At 37.4% G+C, this 19,717-nt stretch overlaps 1 protein-coding gene across 10 annotated transcripts in view; it reads left to right on the top strand.

The window, feature by feature from the left end:
* The window catches only part of LOC135785460 (sickle tail protein homolog), a 155,350-nt gene that overhangs the window by 74,758 nt on the left and 60,875 nt on the right, over positions 1–19,717 (top strand). For 9 of the 10 annotated variants that reach the window (XM_065294910.2, XM_065294908.2, XM_065294909.2 and 6 more), the window contains exon 2: positions 15,393–15,685. In XM_065294910.2, coding sequence (XP_065150982.1) covers positions 15,393–15,685 — 293 coding nt within the window. Of the gene's footprint in view, positions 1–12,368; positions 12,656–15,392; positions 15,686–19,717 lie in introns of those variants that run through there. The other variant, XM_065294911.2, reaches the window with a different exon arrangement.

Genomic DNA, 19,717 nt, shown 5'->3' with positions numbered 1-19,717 from the left:
TGGTATTTTATATACACACCCTACTGATTTACAGTTCTTGTGAAGCACATGATCATGCATAATATAAACCATACCTAGATATCCAAAAAAACAAAACTATGTACTAAATTTAATGACTTTTCACTCTTTTTCATTTTAACATTTCTTGCAACAACATACCTACAAATGAATGCATGCACAACATAATCCAAAAATGTTAAAACAACCGTACTCTTTTATCCCATCCAGTTTAAGATAGCCTTGTTTAATATAATATATATTATTTTTTTGCCATTATGTGGCCTTATGAAATGGTTATTTTCCATCCATAGTTTCTTTTGTGTGCTATTTGATGTTATTAAATGAAATGTTATGGGTTAATGTTATGATGATGTTTGTGTAAATCAGATTTGCATGGGAATGAAGAGATGATGTGTTTAAAGTTAAGTAAACTGCTGCACTGCTGACTGGCTGTTAGGGACTCTTAATCTGGATTGGAAGGAAACAGAGTTATTAAGGACATGAATCTGGTTTGGGAACAGTGATCTTGATCCTTAAACAGATTTTCTGACGCAGCTTTGCCTTCATTCGTGCAAGCTTTGACTGCCTTAGCATACAATTGTGTCAAACGCACACACAAATGCTCACAATATCTTTTTCCCTGTGATATTTTATGTGTGTGTGTGTAGCTGGGGTCTTGCTGCATTACAGCACTGACATGCCTCACTGCTGATGACATCGTAAGACAGGGAGGTGGCCTAGCAGGGATGATGTCATGGACAGCAAATCAGATCACTTGCAGCAGTTCACCCATTCATTTTTTTTATATTTTCCTTTCATCTGTGTTTCTTTCCCCTCTTCTCTCATTTCCCTCTTTTCCCAGCTTTCTTGAATGTGTTTTTGTATCTTTTAAACCCTCTTGCGTTCTCCTTCACCTCCACTTTGTTTTGCTGTTTTTAAGCTTCTTATCACCTTTGTTATTAAGTAGTTATTGTTTATAAATTTGATAATGCTGAAATACATTCTGTATATGACAGCTATACTGTAAAAAAATCACTTTACCAGATGCACGTGCATACTGTGAGGCCAACACTAGAGGGCGTCAGAGAGATAACAACAAAGAATTTGAAACTGATGATGATGTACAGTACAGTGCATTACAAAAAAGTCTTTGAAATGTAAGTCATACTGAAAAATGCATGTCATTGCATGAGATTATAGCAAGTGGATTTATTAATAAATTAATATTCATGTAATTTCATGCAATACCTGTGTGTATAGGTTCAGTAATACATGCCCTAGGCTAAAATAATTGCTAATATCGCTCAGTAAAATAATGTTAAATTTGTAGCCTAAACCTCATAGATTAGCATAATTTGTTTGCAGACTACACTTAGCTGTCTATTTCATTACAGGTGCATTCAAATTCATACCCATTTAAGTGTGACTTAAGTCTCCAAAAAATACTGTTAGAGATATCACTGTATGGGACTGTAAGCCTATGTGAGTGAAACCATGACAGCTTACACTTATAAGCATTTCCTTTTGGTATGCATACGTAAGACAAATGTTACAGTAATGTCTATTTAAAATCATGTTCATTAATTTCAGTTCTGCTTTTAGAGAATGCTACTTTAGCGTGACACCATACCGCATGCATTTGTGTGTGTGTGCGTTTTACTCACCAATACACCTATGTAAACTTGTTTAAAATGCACTCAGTCTTCCCTTAGGCTCTTTTGGTTTACCACTGAAGCATATTGTGTCACGGTAAGATACACATATATACATACAGAAAAACCAGTTCTATAGCTGTCATGTATTTACAGCGTTTTCGCTTTCGCTAATAGGACACATACTTTCAAAGTCATTTTGGTGGGTTTACTGATGTGGTTGTGCATATTGGGTCATTGACCCAAACACACACTTTCTAGACAGACTTGCCTAGGCAGCAAGGGTTTGTTTGACTGACATGTAAAGTGACCTGTGACAGTTTTTACAAGACATGTAGAGATTTCTCAGTTTATAACAAAACGCCAAAGCTGTATTTATTAATTTTATTAGTTTTTTATAATCGTTCTAAATCTGATCTCTAACAAAATTCCTTCACAAAAATTCTTTTTTTTTAAGAAAAAAACCCATATTTAAGAGTTTATAAGCAGAGAAAAAATATAGATAGGATGAAACGTTTTTTTGTTTGTTGGAAAGCAAGAGGGTCTGTTATTTCATTTGATATATTTGTATGAAGATATTATATTTCTAGAAGAAAATTTCCCTAGAAAGGCATTTTGTGAAACTTTGTGGAAATCCCAAAAAATGCTGGCGGGCAAATTTTCAAAAAATAGCTGGTGGGGAATGAGTTAAGTTCCCTTGATGGCCCATTTGCTTATTTTTTATGTCAGAAGTGCCAACATCTGTGGTTTGGTATGTTTAACACAAATTGTGCACATCATGTGTTTCTATTGTAAAAGTGTTAAGTTTGCATAAATGTAGCACTTCAAGATAAACCAAACATCAAGCTATGACCATGTGATACAGTGCTGGTACTGTATATAAGTCACAGATGTGAGAAATGTGGTTGGTTTACAGTAATGTCTAGACGAGATGGAGTACCGCAGTTTGAAGATGCTTATCTTGTTTTGGAGCAGTGAATGCAGTTTTAAATAAGCCATCTTTATATTAAAACATACATAGCAAAGCCTATGTACAGAGCAAAGACAGAAGTCTAGGTAGGAGAAATAATTGAGCTATTTCATCTGTGATTTGTCTTGCTTATGGGATGAATTAGACAGACAACTGTACTGCTGCCAAGACAAAGACCTCTGGTTGCAGTTCAACAGATATAAAGACATAGCCTACGTCATCTTCCACATCTCTGTCTCTCTCTTTCTCTTTCTCTCTCTCTCTGACTCTGACATTGGGGTTATTCTGCCAAATATAATCAAGATTCCCAAAGCCTATGTGTTTGTGTGTGTATGCAGCTGTTCAGAGGCGGTGTCCTCATCTCTTCTTCTCGTCAGGGTGCTGCAAGCCCCTCTGTTGTTAGGGCGACCGTTGACACGGAGACAAACACACGGGCGAGAGCTTCTTTGCTCATTTTGTTACGGGAAAGGGTCAGCGATGTCCAACTGTGCTGTGCTGTGCTGTTCCACACATACACAGACTCTCTTTAAACACAAATACAAACGCACCCCTCAAATGGCCCAGTCAACATTAGTTAAAGCATTTATGAATATCACTTTTTAGGATATTTGTGCATTTAATTTGTGCGTTTCAATCTGTGATGGAGTTCCCTCTTGTGGAGGCCACTGGAAAAACACTTAAAAGGTTAATAGTTTTCCTTGCCAGAGAGACGTCGATGCAGAACAGACAATAAACAGGCAAGCAGATATATTGATAAATAGACAGACCAGCCAACAGACAGGTAGTTACAGTAGCTAGACAGTCAGATTGATAGATAGACAGGCAGACAGACAGTCAGATAGATACATAGATGGATAGATAGACATACAGACAGATGGATAGATGAATGGAGAGATTAATACAGTGTGTACTGATACTGTGTAAGATCCATTCAATGAAGTGCATTGTTAAGTCTTAACATCTGTTATATCGTTTTCTTTTATTTGCTTTGTATGTTTACTGACCTTAAGTGACCTCATTTAATACTGTAAATTAATTTGATCACTAAACGCATTTTTGGCATGCACTAAAAGTGCCTAAACGGTGACTATAATCTGATAATGAAAGTGTTGATCAGACTGAACTCTGACACTTTTAACAGATTTACTGTTCAGCCTGTAGATCAAAAGATCAAGTCCACTGTAAACAGATACTGGAGTCTGAAAGCGGAACTCTTCCGGTGAGAGACGCAAAAAATGTCACCAGGCTGCATTGCGGCACCCTTGTGGTATCACAAAGTCCTTTTTGTAGAGTAGAGAGACGCTCTTATCAAACAAATCAGGTCACACACATGCTTGAAGTAGTAAAATGAATTCAATTCACACATCTGCATTTATATGCCAGTAAATGTGTATGTGCGAAAAGGTCAGGAGGGTTGATCGTAAACGTTCAGTATTGATATAACATAAACAATGGAAGGCCTGTTTAATTCCTAATGCATAGATTTTGACAAAAATGTACATTTACTTGGAACAAACTAACTGCATTGACTGAATTGAAGAAATACACTGTAAAACCTAAAAGTTAACTCAACTCAAACCATTTAGGTAAACCGGTTGCATTAGTTTTAAAATGCATACATTTGAGTACTGTGAACTAAAACAAATTGAGTCATATGCAGTTATGCACTTCACACTACTTAAATATAAGTGCATAATTGCACATGACTTAAGTTCACATCACAGTACTTACATTTATGTGTTTTAAAACTTAAATGGTCTAATGCAACCGGTTTACTTAAATGGTTTGAGTTAAGTTAACTGTTATATAATTTAAAAATATAATTTACTTCCCAGATGTTTGTGACTTCCTTTCTTCTGTTAAACACAAACAAATAGTTTTATTTTACAATGTCATCGTGGTGAATCTCCATAAAGCACATCCATCCATCATTATAGTAATCCAAATGACTCCAAATATATGGATAAATATATGTATTCTGAACCGAATCAATATGTTTGTGATAGACATTTTTAGCAAACAGTTTTTGTCCTTTAAATCATCCACAAATATTGGTCTATCTCTACTTTATTAGATAAATCATGTAATGTTTTTACGAGAGCGTGTTTGTGTACGTATTTCCGGAAATGTTTTTATTAGGAAATCTTTCCCCTGTCTCCTTGTGGGAATTTGTCATTGACTTCAGCTGTAGGCTTGCTGTTGGCAGACGCAATAAACGTTGGAACTCACAGAATCATTTGGATCACTAAATTGATGGAGATAAAACAGATTGTGCCTCAAGGTCCTGTCTATCGTATAATCTTTAAAGTGAACATCCATCAGTGAAGCCAAAAGACTCACAGCTAAACCCTTCAATCTTATTTATGCTTTCAGTATTATTAATTAAAGTTAATTATTGTTTTTGATGATGACCCCATGCACACATATTCAAAAGAAAAAGACTTCCTGCCACCCAGCCCTGTGCACCTAAAGCTTATCCTAAAAGTGACAGTGATTGACAGACGCAGTCGATTTCCCAGAATGCCTTGGGGTTTAGAGCATCTTCAAGTTGGCTAATTATAAATGAAGATGAAGCAACAACCTATGAATAAATAAAGCTGAGATTGAAGCTACCATTACAATGGCAAAAATCCAAGACAACCCTACATACATTCAGATTATTATTATTTCTTGCAGTGTGTCATTTTATTAGCATACTGAGTATAAATGAATAGTCAGATTATGACATTTTAGTTTTGTTAAGTGTGTGTGTGTGTGTGTGTGTGTGTGTGTGCGTGTGCGTGTGTGTGTGTTGAAAAATAGTGTTTGTAAGATTCACTTATCTAATGAAATGATGCTATCATCCTTTAGTAAGTCACTGTCTGCAGTAATGCAATATGACCAAGCACACAAAAGAGCTCTGTGTACCCCACAGAGAGAGAGAGAGAGAGAGAGAGAGAGAGAGAGAGAGAAAAACATTGTTTTTAGAGAGGGAATGAAAGTTTATGAGTCGGTGCACACAGATACACATTCCTCCATAAATGCATTACTGAGCACAACTCTACACCACTGACCCCAAATGCACCCATATACAAACACATGTATAATCTTATCAAAGAGAGATGATGCACACTTCAGTTCAACACAGAGTTTACCAAGCCATTGTGTTCTGTGACCAGGATTTCAAGGAAAAATAGGCAAAAAAAGGCAAAAATATAAGAATAAAAGTTGTATTTTACAGTATATGTTATTTCCTAGAGTCATTTTGCAGTTGTTTTTAACCCAACCTGATCTCACGAATTTCCGTGTTATACAGTAGTCACGGAATATTTTGCACATTTATCCGTGTCATTATCATGGATCTACGCATTTTCCTATGTCCGCAGGGGCGTAGCACAAGGTCCCGGGCCCTATGCATAGGCAGTCCTGATGGGCCCCCCATTTTTCCTTATAGTTTTCTAATCACTACACGAACAAACTGTATGATAACCAAACAAGACTTGATTCAGAAATATTTTATTTTGCTGAAGTAACAAGACATTAAATTTTAGAACATTTATTTTTATTATGCTTTATTACTTTAAGGCATAAATTAAATCTTAAATATGCCATTTTAGTTTTGTACATTAACAAAAAGCTCCATTCATATTAAAAGACGAACAAAACATGTATCACTAGTCATTTTATATGGAAAAAAGGCAAAATGAAACAAATGCTATTGCTTGCATACTATAGCCTATTCATTTAAAATTAAACATTTTTTTTTTCAAAAATAGGCTATTGTTTTGTATGCAAACAGCTGTTAGTATACAGTTTATTTATTTAGCCTTTCAACTCAATTTGCATGTAGTCTATGACCAAATTATCATCTGAAAGTGTATATTCTGCTTTTTCATTGGGTTGTCTCAGTTCATTTTAGCACTAACAATCGCAGCCAGGAAAATTCAAACAGTTTAGCCAGAGGTGGAAAGAGTAATAAGATATTCTACTTAAGTAAAAGTAAAGTTACTTTAATAATATTTTACTTAAGTAGTAAAAGTAAAGTTACTTGTCTAAAAATCTACTCAAGTAAAAGTAAAAAGTAAGTCACTTTAACTTTACTCAGAGTAAAAGTTACTTTTTTACAGCGAGAAGAAGTGGAGAATTCTAGTATAGTTCAAAAACGACAAGGGAATATACATTTCAAACTAGTTGTTTTTAATTGTAGGAATATCTTTACAATTAAAGTGCAATAGCAAAAAGTTAATAAAGTAAAAGCTTTTATATAACTAAGAAACATTTATGGAATAGTTTAATGATTTTTACAGGTGAGTATGCACTTTTAAAGCAAAAATAATGAGGTCAGCAGCTAGTAAATACAATCACTATAGTAAGGTTGAAATTGATGTATTGCTGGGAACATTGTTATATAGTTTAAATGAGCATATCATGAGATGAGTGCATGGCTATATACTTTCATCCTTATTGTCTTTTATCTAACTTCCCTGACCTGGGTACCTGATGTAAGACCTTTATTCTTATTTCTCTCTCTCTCTCCAATGTCTAATGACCTGCGCATTCTCAAGGACGTTCTTAAGTTGTGGGTGACTTGATGCAAAGCTGATTGACATCGGAAGATAATGTGCATGGTATTAAAAACGCGTCGTGCAAATGAGCGATAAAACCCCGGTCCACAATTCCGTTCATATAAGCATAAATCCTACCTTATATAGGAATGAAACACTCGCTTCACGTCAGAGGAAAGTGGTCGCTTAAATATGGCCAGAGGTTTCTTTCATAAGAAATTAATTGAGGGTCTGCTTTAGCGCGTGCCTGTCTCGTCCGTCTCCATGGTTCTTTTTGTGAGTTTAGCGCGTTCCCCGCCCATCAATCAATCATCATTCATCCGTGATTACCTTGCATTTTTTAAAATATTCTTTACTCAGTAACGGATATGATTTAAAAAATGTAGCGAAGTAGTATAGTAGGAAGTTTGTTTTTTTCTTCTGCTGTCTTTTCTTTCTGTTTTGGTGGCCCAATTTAGCTTTCTTTGACAAAGACATTTCAACCGCACGCAGAAGTTTGCGCTCTACCAGACGCACAACTACAAACAAAATGCGCGTGCAGATGGACTAAACCATTTGGTGCATTAGGAAGGGGTGGGACCGTGAGACTTTAGATAGTTTTTTACTTATACAAAATATATTCAAACAGTTATTCAGCAAATACACTAACTTTACATTTCATTTGACATTATAAAATTAAAATAAGAAATGAAAATATCCAGGTAAAATAAAATATATTCCAGACTTTCAAGGGCCCTCTCTCCCCTTGGGGCCCTGGTAATCAGTACTGGTTTTACCCCCAGTCCGACGCCCCTGTATGTCCGTACCACTGACTTTCCTTTCCATGTCAGTTTTACGTATGGGTTACTCGATTGTTTTTCCTATTTTCTTACCATTTTCGCCTGAGTTTGGGGATAGAACGACTTTCTGTAACATAAAATGACATCTAAACCCAACTCTAACCCTAACGTCAGGCGACAATTGTTTAAAAATCTGGAAAAATTGTATAAACCAATAGTTAAAGTGACAATCTAACCCCAAACCCACGCGAAAATAGGAAAAACAATTGAGTAACCAATTCCGTGGTACGGACAAGGAAAAATGCCACAATGTGACAATGGGCCCTATTTTAACGATCTGAAATGCAAATGCGAAGCGCAATGCGCAAGTGACTTTGTGGGCGGATCTTGGGCGCTGTTGCTGTTTTCCCGGCGGGAGAAATAACTCTTGCGCCAGGCGCAAATCAATAAGGGGTTGGTCTGAAGTAGGTTCATTATTCATAGGTGTGGTTTGGGCGTAACGTCAAATAAACCAATCAGAACGCTATCCAACATTACCTTTAAACGCAAGGGCGCAAGTTCCATGGCGGGTTGCTATTATTATGACGGATTTACCAGGCGCACGCCAGGAGCGGTTCACAGCCGAGGAGACCGACATTCTTGTAAGAGCAGTCAAAGACAGAGAAGTTATTTTGTATGGGGATAGGAGAAACCCGCCCAAATCAGCGTAGGTTAAACAGGCGTGAGAGGAAATAGCCACAATTGTCTCATCAGCTGGCATCCCCATCGTTGCGCCAAGCGCTACAATGATGTCAGGAGACGGGGGAATCCAAAGCTTGCCAGCATAAATCGGGCACGGCGTGTAACGGGAGGTGGATCTGCCTCAGGACCTGACGCCAGCAGAGGACATCGCTGCGTCCACCCTCACCGCTGAAAGGGTTTGGGGGCTTTGAAATCGGACCCAAGAAACGCAAGCAAGGTCCAACCCCAAAGTACACTTACAAATCAAGTTCATATACATTAAGGTTTCTTATGAAAATATTTTTAACGCAGCCACACAATTAATAAAAACTATCACCACAATGCTCACCACTATGATTTTCCTTATCTCATGTGTTAATATTTTTTATTGTAACAATTTATGATTTGCAAAAATAACTGTTGTATCTGTGTAGATTAGATAAGCAAAGTGTGTGCGCGTTGTGCACGCTATACATTATGGTCAAGCATGCGCCCTTAAAATAGCATAATGAACCACGCGCAACGCGCCACTGACTTTAGACTAGTTTTTTTCTGGTCAGTGGCGCAATTGTTTTTTGAAACTGCAAAATAGCATCAGGGAAGGTTTGCGCCGCAACACGCCTCCTTTTTTTGCTCTGAACCGCCCAGGGAGCGCAAGTTCATTCCCTAGTTTGCCGACTTGCATCTGTGGAGGGAAAAACCCGCTGTGCGCCGGTGCAAAATACGAATGATACATGCGTCACTGACAAAGTCAATTGCGCTGGGTGCAAGATAGGGCCCAATTACACGGATAATTGAGCAAAATATTCTGTGACTATACCACGGAACTTTGTGAGATCATGTTGCTTTAAGCAGGGTTAGAAGAGCTTGCAGAGGTTTGATTTATTAATGACTATTTACAGTAATCTGTACTGGGTGATAATGGTTTGGTTTGGTTTTAGAAACAGAATAACAACCTGGAGGCATTTTGTTAAAATCTTAAACGGTGCCAATGAGTCTGTAGAGACACCATATTTCATTTATAATGCAAATTGGCCTATGGGGATCCCAAAGCTGGATCAGACAGAACAAAGGTAGACTGTAGCAGAGTCAAAAGACATAAGAATTTGTGCTAAGTCAAGATGTTGTATACATTTGCAATTAAGGATTATTATTAACCATACACTCTTAAAACAAACAGTGCTATATAGCACCAAAAGAGGTTCTTTGCTCGTAATCATAGAAGAACCATTTTTAGTGCCATATGGCACCAGTAAAGCACCAGTGAAGCACCTGTGTAGAAACATATAGGGGCCATATGGCACCACATATGGTTCTACATAGAACTATATGGTTCTACACAGGTGCTTCACCGGTGCTATATGGCAATAAAAATGGTTCTTCTATGATTACGAGCAAAGAACCACTTTTGGTGCTATATATTTGTTTTTAGAGTGTATTATGCTCTCAGGGTGTATTATACGTTCATCAAATACTTTTACTTCAAATCTGCTTAATCCTATCTGTAGGCCATTTAGAAATACCGGTTTGTCAGCAAAGTCCATTATGAGTCTGATAAAAATGCTCATTTACAAGAAAACATGTCAACGCACTTTGAGAGTTTTACATCTGAGCTCTTCAATTACAATGTCATGGATGTGACATTTTCAGTGAAAAATTTGTAATTTCTCGGAGAATATATTACCAATATATTGAACCATATGTTTTTATTTTCCTAAACATCAGAAGTTCAGACATCAGAAAAATATCAGTCTATTCTCGTGTTTTCTATTTTATAATAAAAAATATACACGTTATGGATGTGACAAAAAAGGACGTTTTTGGGAGACAACATACTTTGTAGGAATTCTGTAAATTAAAATACACAAACCAAGCAAACCCAACAAATGAAAAAGTGATGGCTCTTCAAAGTACATTTAATATTTATTTTGTTTAAATTTTTATGTGCACATTTATTAGGAAGAAACCCATTATGCATGTGACGATTCTTAAATGTACATTACCTAACTATGAAAAATAATTTGAAAAATGTTTTTAAACAAAACTAATAGAGACCCCACACTGGTATTTAAAGGGGATATATCATCAAATGGGGACATAAATCTGAGTTTTTCATGTTTAAGTGCTATGATTGGGTCCCCAGTGGTTCTATCAACCTAGAAAATGTGAAAAAGATCAACCCAGTAACTAAGTTTTGGTAAACCATTCTCTGCAAGCATGTGTAAAAATAGCTCATTGGAATTTGGCTCCCCTTGTGATGTCAGAAGGGGATAAAACCGCCCCTTAATCTGTACTATCCAACCACAGAACTGCCATTTAGTGCAAATATCAGCTCATTTGCATTTAACAGGATACACCCAAAACGGCACATTTTTACTCACACCTACAAAGTGGCAATTTTAACATGCTATAATAAATTATCTATATGGTATTTTGAGCACATATGAGCTCTTGGAACACCAAAGATTTATTTAACATCTTAATGTCTTGTGAAATGTCCCCTTTAAGCCAGCAAATATTGACATCTAGGATATTAGTATAGTTAAAAACTTTTGGTGAAAACGTGGTTAACTTTTGCTAGGATTTGCGTGCACATTAGTTATTATATATCTGAGCTTACTGGGCTATTTTAAGTTACACACATACATACATTTTCCTTAGGGTACGTCTGTGATTTAATGACAAACTTGAGGATTACAGAAGATATCTGAAACCTTTGAAAATATCCTATGCTTTCTTAAGTTATATACTGTGAAGCAACACCCAGCTGTTAAGGGATCACAACTCGCCCACAGTCACTTCACATTAGACACGCCGTGTCAGGAACAGTTGACTTTTTGAAAAGGAGATATTACAGGACGAGAAACTAAATGTTTACATTTTCTGAGGAAAACTTGAAATATTCGCACACGTTTCCTTTTACAACACTGTAGTGTTTGGTTGTCCGGGTGTTGCTGAGTGGTTGACAGTCATATGTAGCACATTGCTAAGTTGCTAGTTGGTTCACTTCAGTCGGAAGGTCTTAACTCCCAAATATCTGATGTTCTTGTCCCTACATGCAGTCGATTTGGTGCTTGTTTTATCATCCAGTTCATAACCAAGCAAGCAACAGCTGCAATTTCAGCATCTTGGTTAACTACTGTGTAGACCTGATATAGTCCGCCACTGAAAAACTTACTTCTAGCCAAAATAAACTTTGTCATTTTTACCAAAACACAATGTAAGCAAAGTCAACAGTGATTACAAGGTGTTTGCTGTCATTCATTTATTTTATTTATGTTCGGGCTATCATGATAAGACATCTATAAAATTTCCACTGAGAGACCAAATTTGGCCTTGTTTTAGCACAGGCTGTGTTTGGACAGCTAATAGACATCTTTTAAACACAAATTGTTTGCTGGGAACTCTAATTGCTTAGAAAATAAATAACACATCAACACACATGAACAGTTTGAGCGATTGTTGAAATCTATATCACAAATAGTGCGAATGTTGCATGCCACAGTTTAATAGACTTATGTGCTTATTCAACACTAAGAGTGAGCAATAAGTGACGCTTGTCTTAGCAAGCACTGCTAATGAAATATAAAGACTGTGAGAGGGAGATACCAACACCTGTTGGTCAGGGCCCCTTGCTAAGCTTACAGGGGAATGTTAACGTCACCATCACCTCTTTTAGGTCTGGGAATGAGGACACAGTCGCGCACACAAACCCGAACACTCGGCACGCAGCAGGCTGTTTTCAAATGACAGCACTGAGTTGATCTTAAGAGTCGAGGGCAGTGCAAACTTTGTTAAAGTAAACCGTTAAAGTCTCCGACATTCATGCGAGAGGCACTGGAATCTGGCCAACAGCTGGTCTCTACAGACAGACTCTTGAATCCTCTCGAATGTCCCAAGGGTCGGTGTATTGGTTCAGTTTCACTTGAAAAAGCATGGAGGCGCTGACAGATCTTGGAGTGGCGAACAGAATAGAGCTTTTGGTGGAAGGTATGGATGGACCGCATGACGCTTCTCTGGATTTTCTTGGTTTTCCACATTTGTTTGGCCTCGACGTGAGCGTGTGTATGTGCATGCTTAGCTTTGCGGTTATAAATAGATTTAATAGTTTGCTGTCCTGTGACTTTCGGCGTAGAAGATAGGATTCAGTTAACTCCTACACTTTGTGTGATTTATTAATCTTTGATGTATGAGGTTTTGGTGCTGAGGTCGAGTAAACGCTAGCCTTCTATTACTTACCCTAAAGTATAAAAAACAATGAATCTCATGCGGCTGGCCTTTTGGTGATATCATACCACTTTAAGTCCCTATTACGGAGATAAAGGGCCCACATTAAGTACAAACATCTGTGTGCCAACTTCACACAAGAGGGCAATACATCAGAGTAATTTATCTGTGTGTGTGTTTGAGTATAGCGGGGTCATTTCCCTGGAGTCTTTCTGCTGACACAGACTATTTCACCTTGTACTTTAGCAATTATTCTAGATCTGATGGAAACGTAGTGTTTTTTAGTGACTGAATGTGTTTGTGTACTGTTGTGTTCAATGATATTAGCTTACAAGAATGTTTATTTACATAGAACCATCATTTTATATTTCAGCATGTGCTTGTTTTGGGGGTGGGTGTGTCGTGTTTGATGATAGTAAACATTTAGAGATGACATTCATTTTTTATAAATCACACACCTGATAGCACTTCATCTGTTATTTGTATTCACACTTTAGATGATTCTTTAGAAACATTTATTATATATCCAAAAATAAAGATCTGATCATGACGTTGATCAGCTTTCAAGTGAATTTTGGTACATGGGATGATAACTTGGATTTACTCACACACCGAGTTAGCTGGAAGTTGTTTAACTTTAAACTTATAAGATCATAAAGAAAAACTATTAACTTAAAGTTTCCGTGTAGTCAAGGATTTTCTTTCAAAACGCATCTTTGAGCATCATATAAAAGTTTTACCTGTCACAGTATTTTCTTAATGCTTGAATGCTTGAACTCTGCAACCTTGCCTCATTTAGTACATGGATCTATGCATATGCAGATTAGTCTCCGCCCCTAATCAACCACACAGCTCGGACCATAGATATGAATATGCAAATTAGTACACACCTCCACTCTTTCGCACCACATGGGATCATAGATATTTGTGACGTTGGAAATTAAAGCGATTTTAAAGTGCACCTATTTCATTGCTAATAAAAATTATGTTATTTTGTGTATTTGGTGTAATGCAATATGTTCGCATGGTTTATGGTTCAAAAAACACATTATTTTCCACATACCGTACATTTTTGTAGCACCAGATTTCATTCTCTTCATGAAACTGACTGATTTGGTAAAAAACTCAGCGCTGTGTCCCTGATTGGCCAGCTAATCTGTATGTTGTGATTGGTCTGAATACCTCTGACATCAGCCAGAAATGTGACGCTCCTTATGTTTGAAAGATTCGCTCGCAATGCTAACAGGAGTTAACTTACAGGCCGAGTCCAAAGCCAAAGGGATTATAATAATGTCGGTTTTGTCTACATCACCAATCCCAGGAAGTAAACACTTGCCTACAATCCGTGTGTTTGTTGTAGTCCAACAAAAGAGATTTACATTGGAAACGATAACTCGCGTCATCCTTTACTTTGGGGTTTGTACCTTTGGCATATCGTTAAAGGAAAACACCACCGTTTTTTTATATTTTACTTTGTTCTTACCTCAACTTAGAATTAATACAGTCCTACATTTATTCAATGCGTGCACTTAATCTTTGTATAGCGCGTCGTGAATGTGTTAGCATTTAGCCTAGCCCCATTCATTCCTTAGGATCCAAACAGGGATGAATTTAGAAGCCACCAAACACTTCCATGTTTTTTCTATTTAAAGACTGTTACATGAGTAGTTACATGAGTAAGTATGGTGGCACAAAATAAAACGTGGCCATTTTTTAAGCAGATAAAAATGAGAACTTTATTTTATGGCAGAAGAGTTTGCAGCACTTCGACCTCGGGTGCAGTAATATTGACCAAGAGGGGGAGTAGTCAGGAGTGATGATGTTACTGCGTGCCGAGGTCGAAGTGCTGCAAACTAAGTGCTCCTCCGCCATACAATATAGTTCTCAGTTTATATCTGCTTAAAAAATTGACACATTTTATTTTTTGCCACCATACAAACTCATGTAACTACTCATGTAACAGTCTTTAAATAGGAAAAACATGGAAGTGTTTGGTGGCTTCTAAATTCATCCCTGTTTGGATCCTAAGGAATGAATGGGGCTAGGCTAAATGCTAACACATTCACGACGCTCTGTACAAAGATTAAGTGCACGCATTGAAAAAAGGTAGGTATGAATTCATCTTAAGTTAAGTTAAGAACATAGTAAATATTGATAAATGGTGGTGTTTTCCTTTAACATGTACTGATAAACACCTACACACCAAAGGAAAGGTAAGAACGTGAATCGGACAATAGGTGCCCTTTAAACCGCGGGAATAAAATCTCCAATTTTATGGAGAAAATACTTAAATGATGAATTTGCCCAAGGCTTGTCTTGAAACATATTAAAAACACCACATAGACATATAAACAACAATAAAACCACAGTGGGACATTAAATATTTTGCTCTGCTGTCCTAAAACTAAGGAATGCGCTTCACATTGGGTCTGCAGAAATTAAGTGTTCCCAAAACATTTAATCTGTATTCACTTATTTCCATGTCTTTTCTTTTGTCTAGAGCCTCTGAAAGGTAATCTAAAAGTGACCTCCGCGGAGGACGCTGAGCACCTATCCCGTAAACAGCAGTCCGTCCCCACTAACAACCCGGGCAACCGCTGCGAGCCCAGATCCAGTCGCGCGGGGGTTCCACGGAGACACACTGTGGGTGGAGCACGCAGCTCGAGGGAAATACTGGCCATGCAGCCCTCAGATATGGATAAAAAACGAGAGGCCTTCCTGGAACATCTCAAACAGAAATACCCACACCACGCCTCTGCCATCATGGGCCATCAGGAAAGACTCAAAGAACAGGTGAAGGCCACCGTCTATTATGTTTGTTCGCTGAGCTCTACTACTCAATCTATACTAGAGATATAAAGTAGATGTTGGAGAATAAGTGCATTATGACTTTCCCAATACCAAAGTGAAGTTTGATCATTATCTTTTGTTCATTAATGCAATACATTTTACCAAAACCTCAAAACTTATCCGCTGTTAGTATATACCAGACCTTAACCATATAATACATTTAGTCAAAGTTTATCCAGGAAGTTTTTATATGCATGCTTGAAATGATTGCATCAGTCTTATCGCCTGAAGGTAGAAACTGGTAGAAACATAAATGCCTAGTATGATTTAATGTAAATGTAACTTCTAATATTGTGTTTTCTAGACATAACAATGTCCATTTGCATCTTCAAATATTATCTTCTCAGAAATGGTGCGATAGATCTTTAGTTATCTACCATGGAAGCGTAGCATGCAAATTATGCAAATTCTTGGTAAAGGCTGCTAATCTTTACTTTAGGCTATGAGCGATGCCTTTGTTTATATGGTTTCTACTGGATTCCATGATGTTGTTTACATATTTTATTTGTCCCTGATTTTAAGACCTTGGTCTGTTTGGTGACTACAATAGTAAGATAAATAATAGTTAAGAAAGATGCGAAAAGAGTTTGTGGTTTGAAATGCTAACTGCTGAGAAGAGATAAGCAAGATTAGTGTTCTAAAACTTTCTCTAGTGGGTGAGATATTCATGCAATATTAAGTGCGAAGATGTTCTTTGGACTAGATGTGCATTCAGTTATGGCCACCGGGATCACATTTCAGCTACTACGTTCATTATACTACTCAATTATTTTCATTTCAAATAGCTGGAAACTGTGAAATAGTGTTCTTTTTCACAGTCGCCCCATAACCAACCAAACCAAGGGACTTGTGATGGCGGTGAATAGATTGTCCGAACAGGAGGTGGTTTGTTTTATTCTTCCCCTTTGGTTGGAAAAAGTCCACTTGCAATGTTTCCGTCCAGGCAGTGTTGCCTGAGGTGAAAACAAGAGTCGGCCCCATGCATCAAACTGACACAACGTTGCTGTCAGGTCATGCCCTAAAATATCCATTTTTCTTCCCGGGTCAAAATGTCAGTGTTTCAGATTTAATGCCAAAACTTTCTAGCTCTGTATAAGTATATTAACTTTAACTTTTTGTATTCGAACCAAACAATAATTATTTTTTATACTATACAAATACACACTTCTTTTGTATAGAGCAACTTTGAGGTTTCTGGAAAATGTACTTGTTTGTTTTCCTTTTCCTTTCGATGTTTTTACTTCTTCCACCCATAGTCGTCCACTCAGTGGGTCTGTGGAATGTATTTGGATTACCCCAGGGGGTATTAAAGAGAAAAGGTGGGGGCAGGGGCTGAACGCCTCTCCACAGTAGGTGAGCGAGGGGTATTTTGTGTTTACTCAGATTGAAAACAAAAGATGCCTCACCTGCTCCTAAAGACTTTGCATAGCAGAACAATGTGAGTGATTGACAGCTTCTTAAGGAAGAGTGTGTTTAAGTGAACAATACAAGTGTGTAGAAGTATGTAGTTATTCAGAGAGAGAGAGAGAGAGAGAGAGAGAGAGAGAGAGAGAGAGAGAGAGAGAGGAATTTTGATTGGTTTAATGCCCAGTCATCCACTTGACTAACCTCTGAATCTCATTTTTATGCTCAACCTGTCAGTTTCTATCTACTTTTAGCATTTGCGTCATAATGCTTGACTGTTATTGTAATATATGTCATGTATTTGCACAAAGAGGACAAACATATTCTTGTAAAGGTAAAATTCGTTTTTTTAAACACTTAACCTGGTCTGCGTAAGCAAAGACAGAAACTGTTTCAATTGGACACGTTTCACTGGATGTTTCTTGCATGATGCATTAAGGGTATTTTGCATGTGACTGATATGTCTTTATTTAGTATGAATAGGTAAGCTATCAGCCGAGGAGAGATTTGTGCAACACAGCGGAGTTTAGAGGGGAAATTTCACAAGGTTTTTTTTTTAAATGTAAACTAAATTACATTTCATAAAGCATTTTGAGATTTCGCTGGTATGTTTTATAGCTATCTATTGTTTGTGATCTTCTTTGAAATTGTAGCACTTTGAGATTTCGCCGAAATGTAAAGTGCATTATAAATAAAATGTATTATTATTATTATTAAATCTTTGTTGTCCCCAGAGTACATATGTGAAGATTTAGCTGAAAATACCATATAGATAATTTATTATAGCATGTAAAAATGTGACATTTTGGGTGTCTTGTCCTCTTAAATGCAAATGAGCTGATCTCTGCACTAAATAGCAGTGCCGTGGTTGGATAGTGCAGGTTAAGGGGCAGTGTTATCCCCTTCTGACATCACAGGGGGAGCCAAATTTCAGTGACCTATTTTTTCACATTCTTGCAGAGAATGTTTTTTCAAAATTTAGTTACTGGGTTGATCTTTTTTTAGGTTGATAGAAGCACTGGGGACCCAATTATAGCCCGATTTTCATGATATGTCCCCTTTAACATTCGCTTTAGCAGCGTAAGCTTTTATCCGTCCTCAGCTGTCCTTGAATCAAAACATTTAGGTCAGTTGATTTTGATAGCAGTGATTCCTCAAATCACTTCTAAAAGTGATCTGATGTGGGGGGGGGGGGTGCCCAGTAAACTTAAAGGGCGTGTTGCAGGTTAACCACCACTGTTGATTAATGGGTACATAAATCACTCAAGATATGTATATCATTTTTAAAATGTCTCAAAAAAGGTCTTAAAGACCCTTTTTTTATGTTTTTGGTATTAACGTTTTTTTTAAGCAATTCGGCGATGACGTCACGTTGGGTAGAAGTAGATGAAAGCCTCAGCCAGAGCCATAGAGATATATGAGACATTTATTGCCGTTTTATTAATACTTACGTTTATAATATGGAAATCATATATACATAATAGGAAATATATAATGTGGTATACATCAAAGTTACCCTGCTAATTATTATTTATGATATATGTGGAGATAAATAAAACTTTGCAAATCTGCTGATTCAATCCATTCATGTCATGACCTCCAGGCTAGAGAGTTTTAAACATCCTTAATCCACACTTACTAGTCTATCATATAATATCTCAAATATATTTTTATGTGAAATAAAAGGAAGTTTTGTTATATTGTTTATGCGATCATAACGAATCACACGATCATTTTATACACAGAAGCAGCGGTCAGCAGCTGCAGCGGGCTTGAATCCGACCGCATACTGCAATAAACAGGCGTTCGGCGGCTTTTTACATCAAAGGATGACAGGCTAGAAACCAATCACTGATCCCCGTATTTTAATAAATCCTGGACATGATTGGACCGGCCGAACGGGTTGAGCACTTTTATATTTGTTGAGCAGAGAGGCTGCACAGTTTGACCAGCGGGCTGCGGGAACCGGCCGCACATCAGACCGACAGACGGTGTTGCTAATATAACTCCCAATGTATAACTATTATCAGACCGGCCAACCGGGAAAGTCCCGATTCTCCCGACTGACACTCCGCTACTGGCTGTAGGGAAATGTGTGCGTTTTGATCGGTGTTCGAGGCTCTTACCCCACGACCAGATGTGACGACGTGACGCCTCACTCAGCTTCCAGGATTTGAGTCATGCTGCCTGAATTCGTTTGTGCTGAAGATCGCATACACCCATTTCAGCAGGATTATGGTCCCCCTCAAACCAGCACGCACGAGTATGTTAATTGTTTGTTTACTTTCTACACGAAGTTATGCTAACGCTATCTCTCTATACTAGCACATCTATCTATCTGTCTGTCTGTCTGTCTGTTTGTCTGTCTATCTATCTATCTATCTATCTATCTATCTATCTGTCGTTCTGTCTATCTAGTCTATCTATCTAGTCTATCTATATCTATGTATTTATCTATAATTTGCATTGATATAATCTGAATATTGTACTTTACTCATCTCTCTAGGCAAATTCTCTCCCCAACGTGACGTCATGCAGTGCGTTGAGGGGGAAAGGAGAATCCTTGCAAAC

Source organism: Paramisgurnus dabryanus, chromosome 22 (assembly GCF_030506205.2).
Source record: "Paramisgurnus dabryanus chromosome 22, PD_genome_1.1, whole genome shotgun sequence".
Classification (NCBI taxonomy): Eukaryota; Metazoa; Chordata; class Actinopteri; order Cypriniformes; family Cobitidae; genus Paramisgurnus; species Paramisgurnus dabryanus.
Note: the sequence above shows the minus strand (reverse complement) of the source record. Positions and strands in the feature narration are given on the sequence as shown.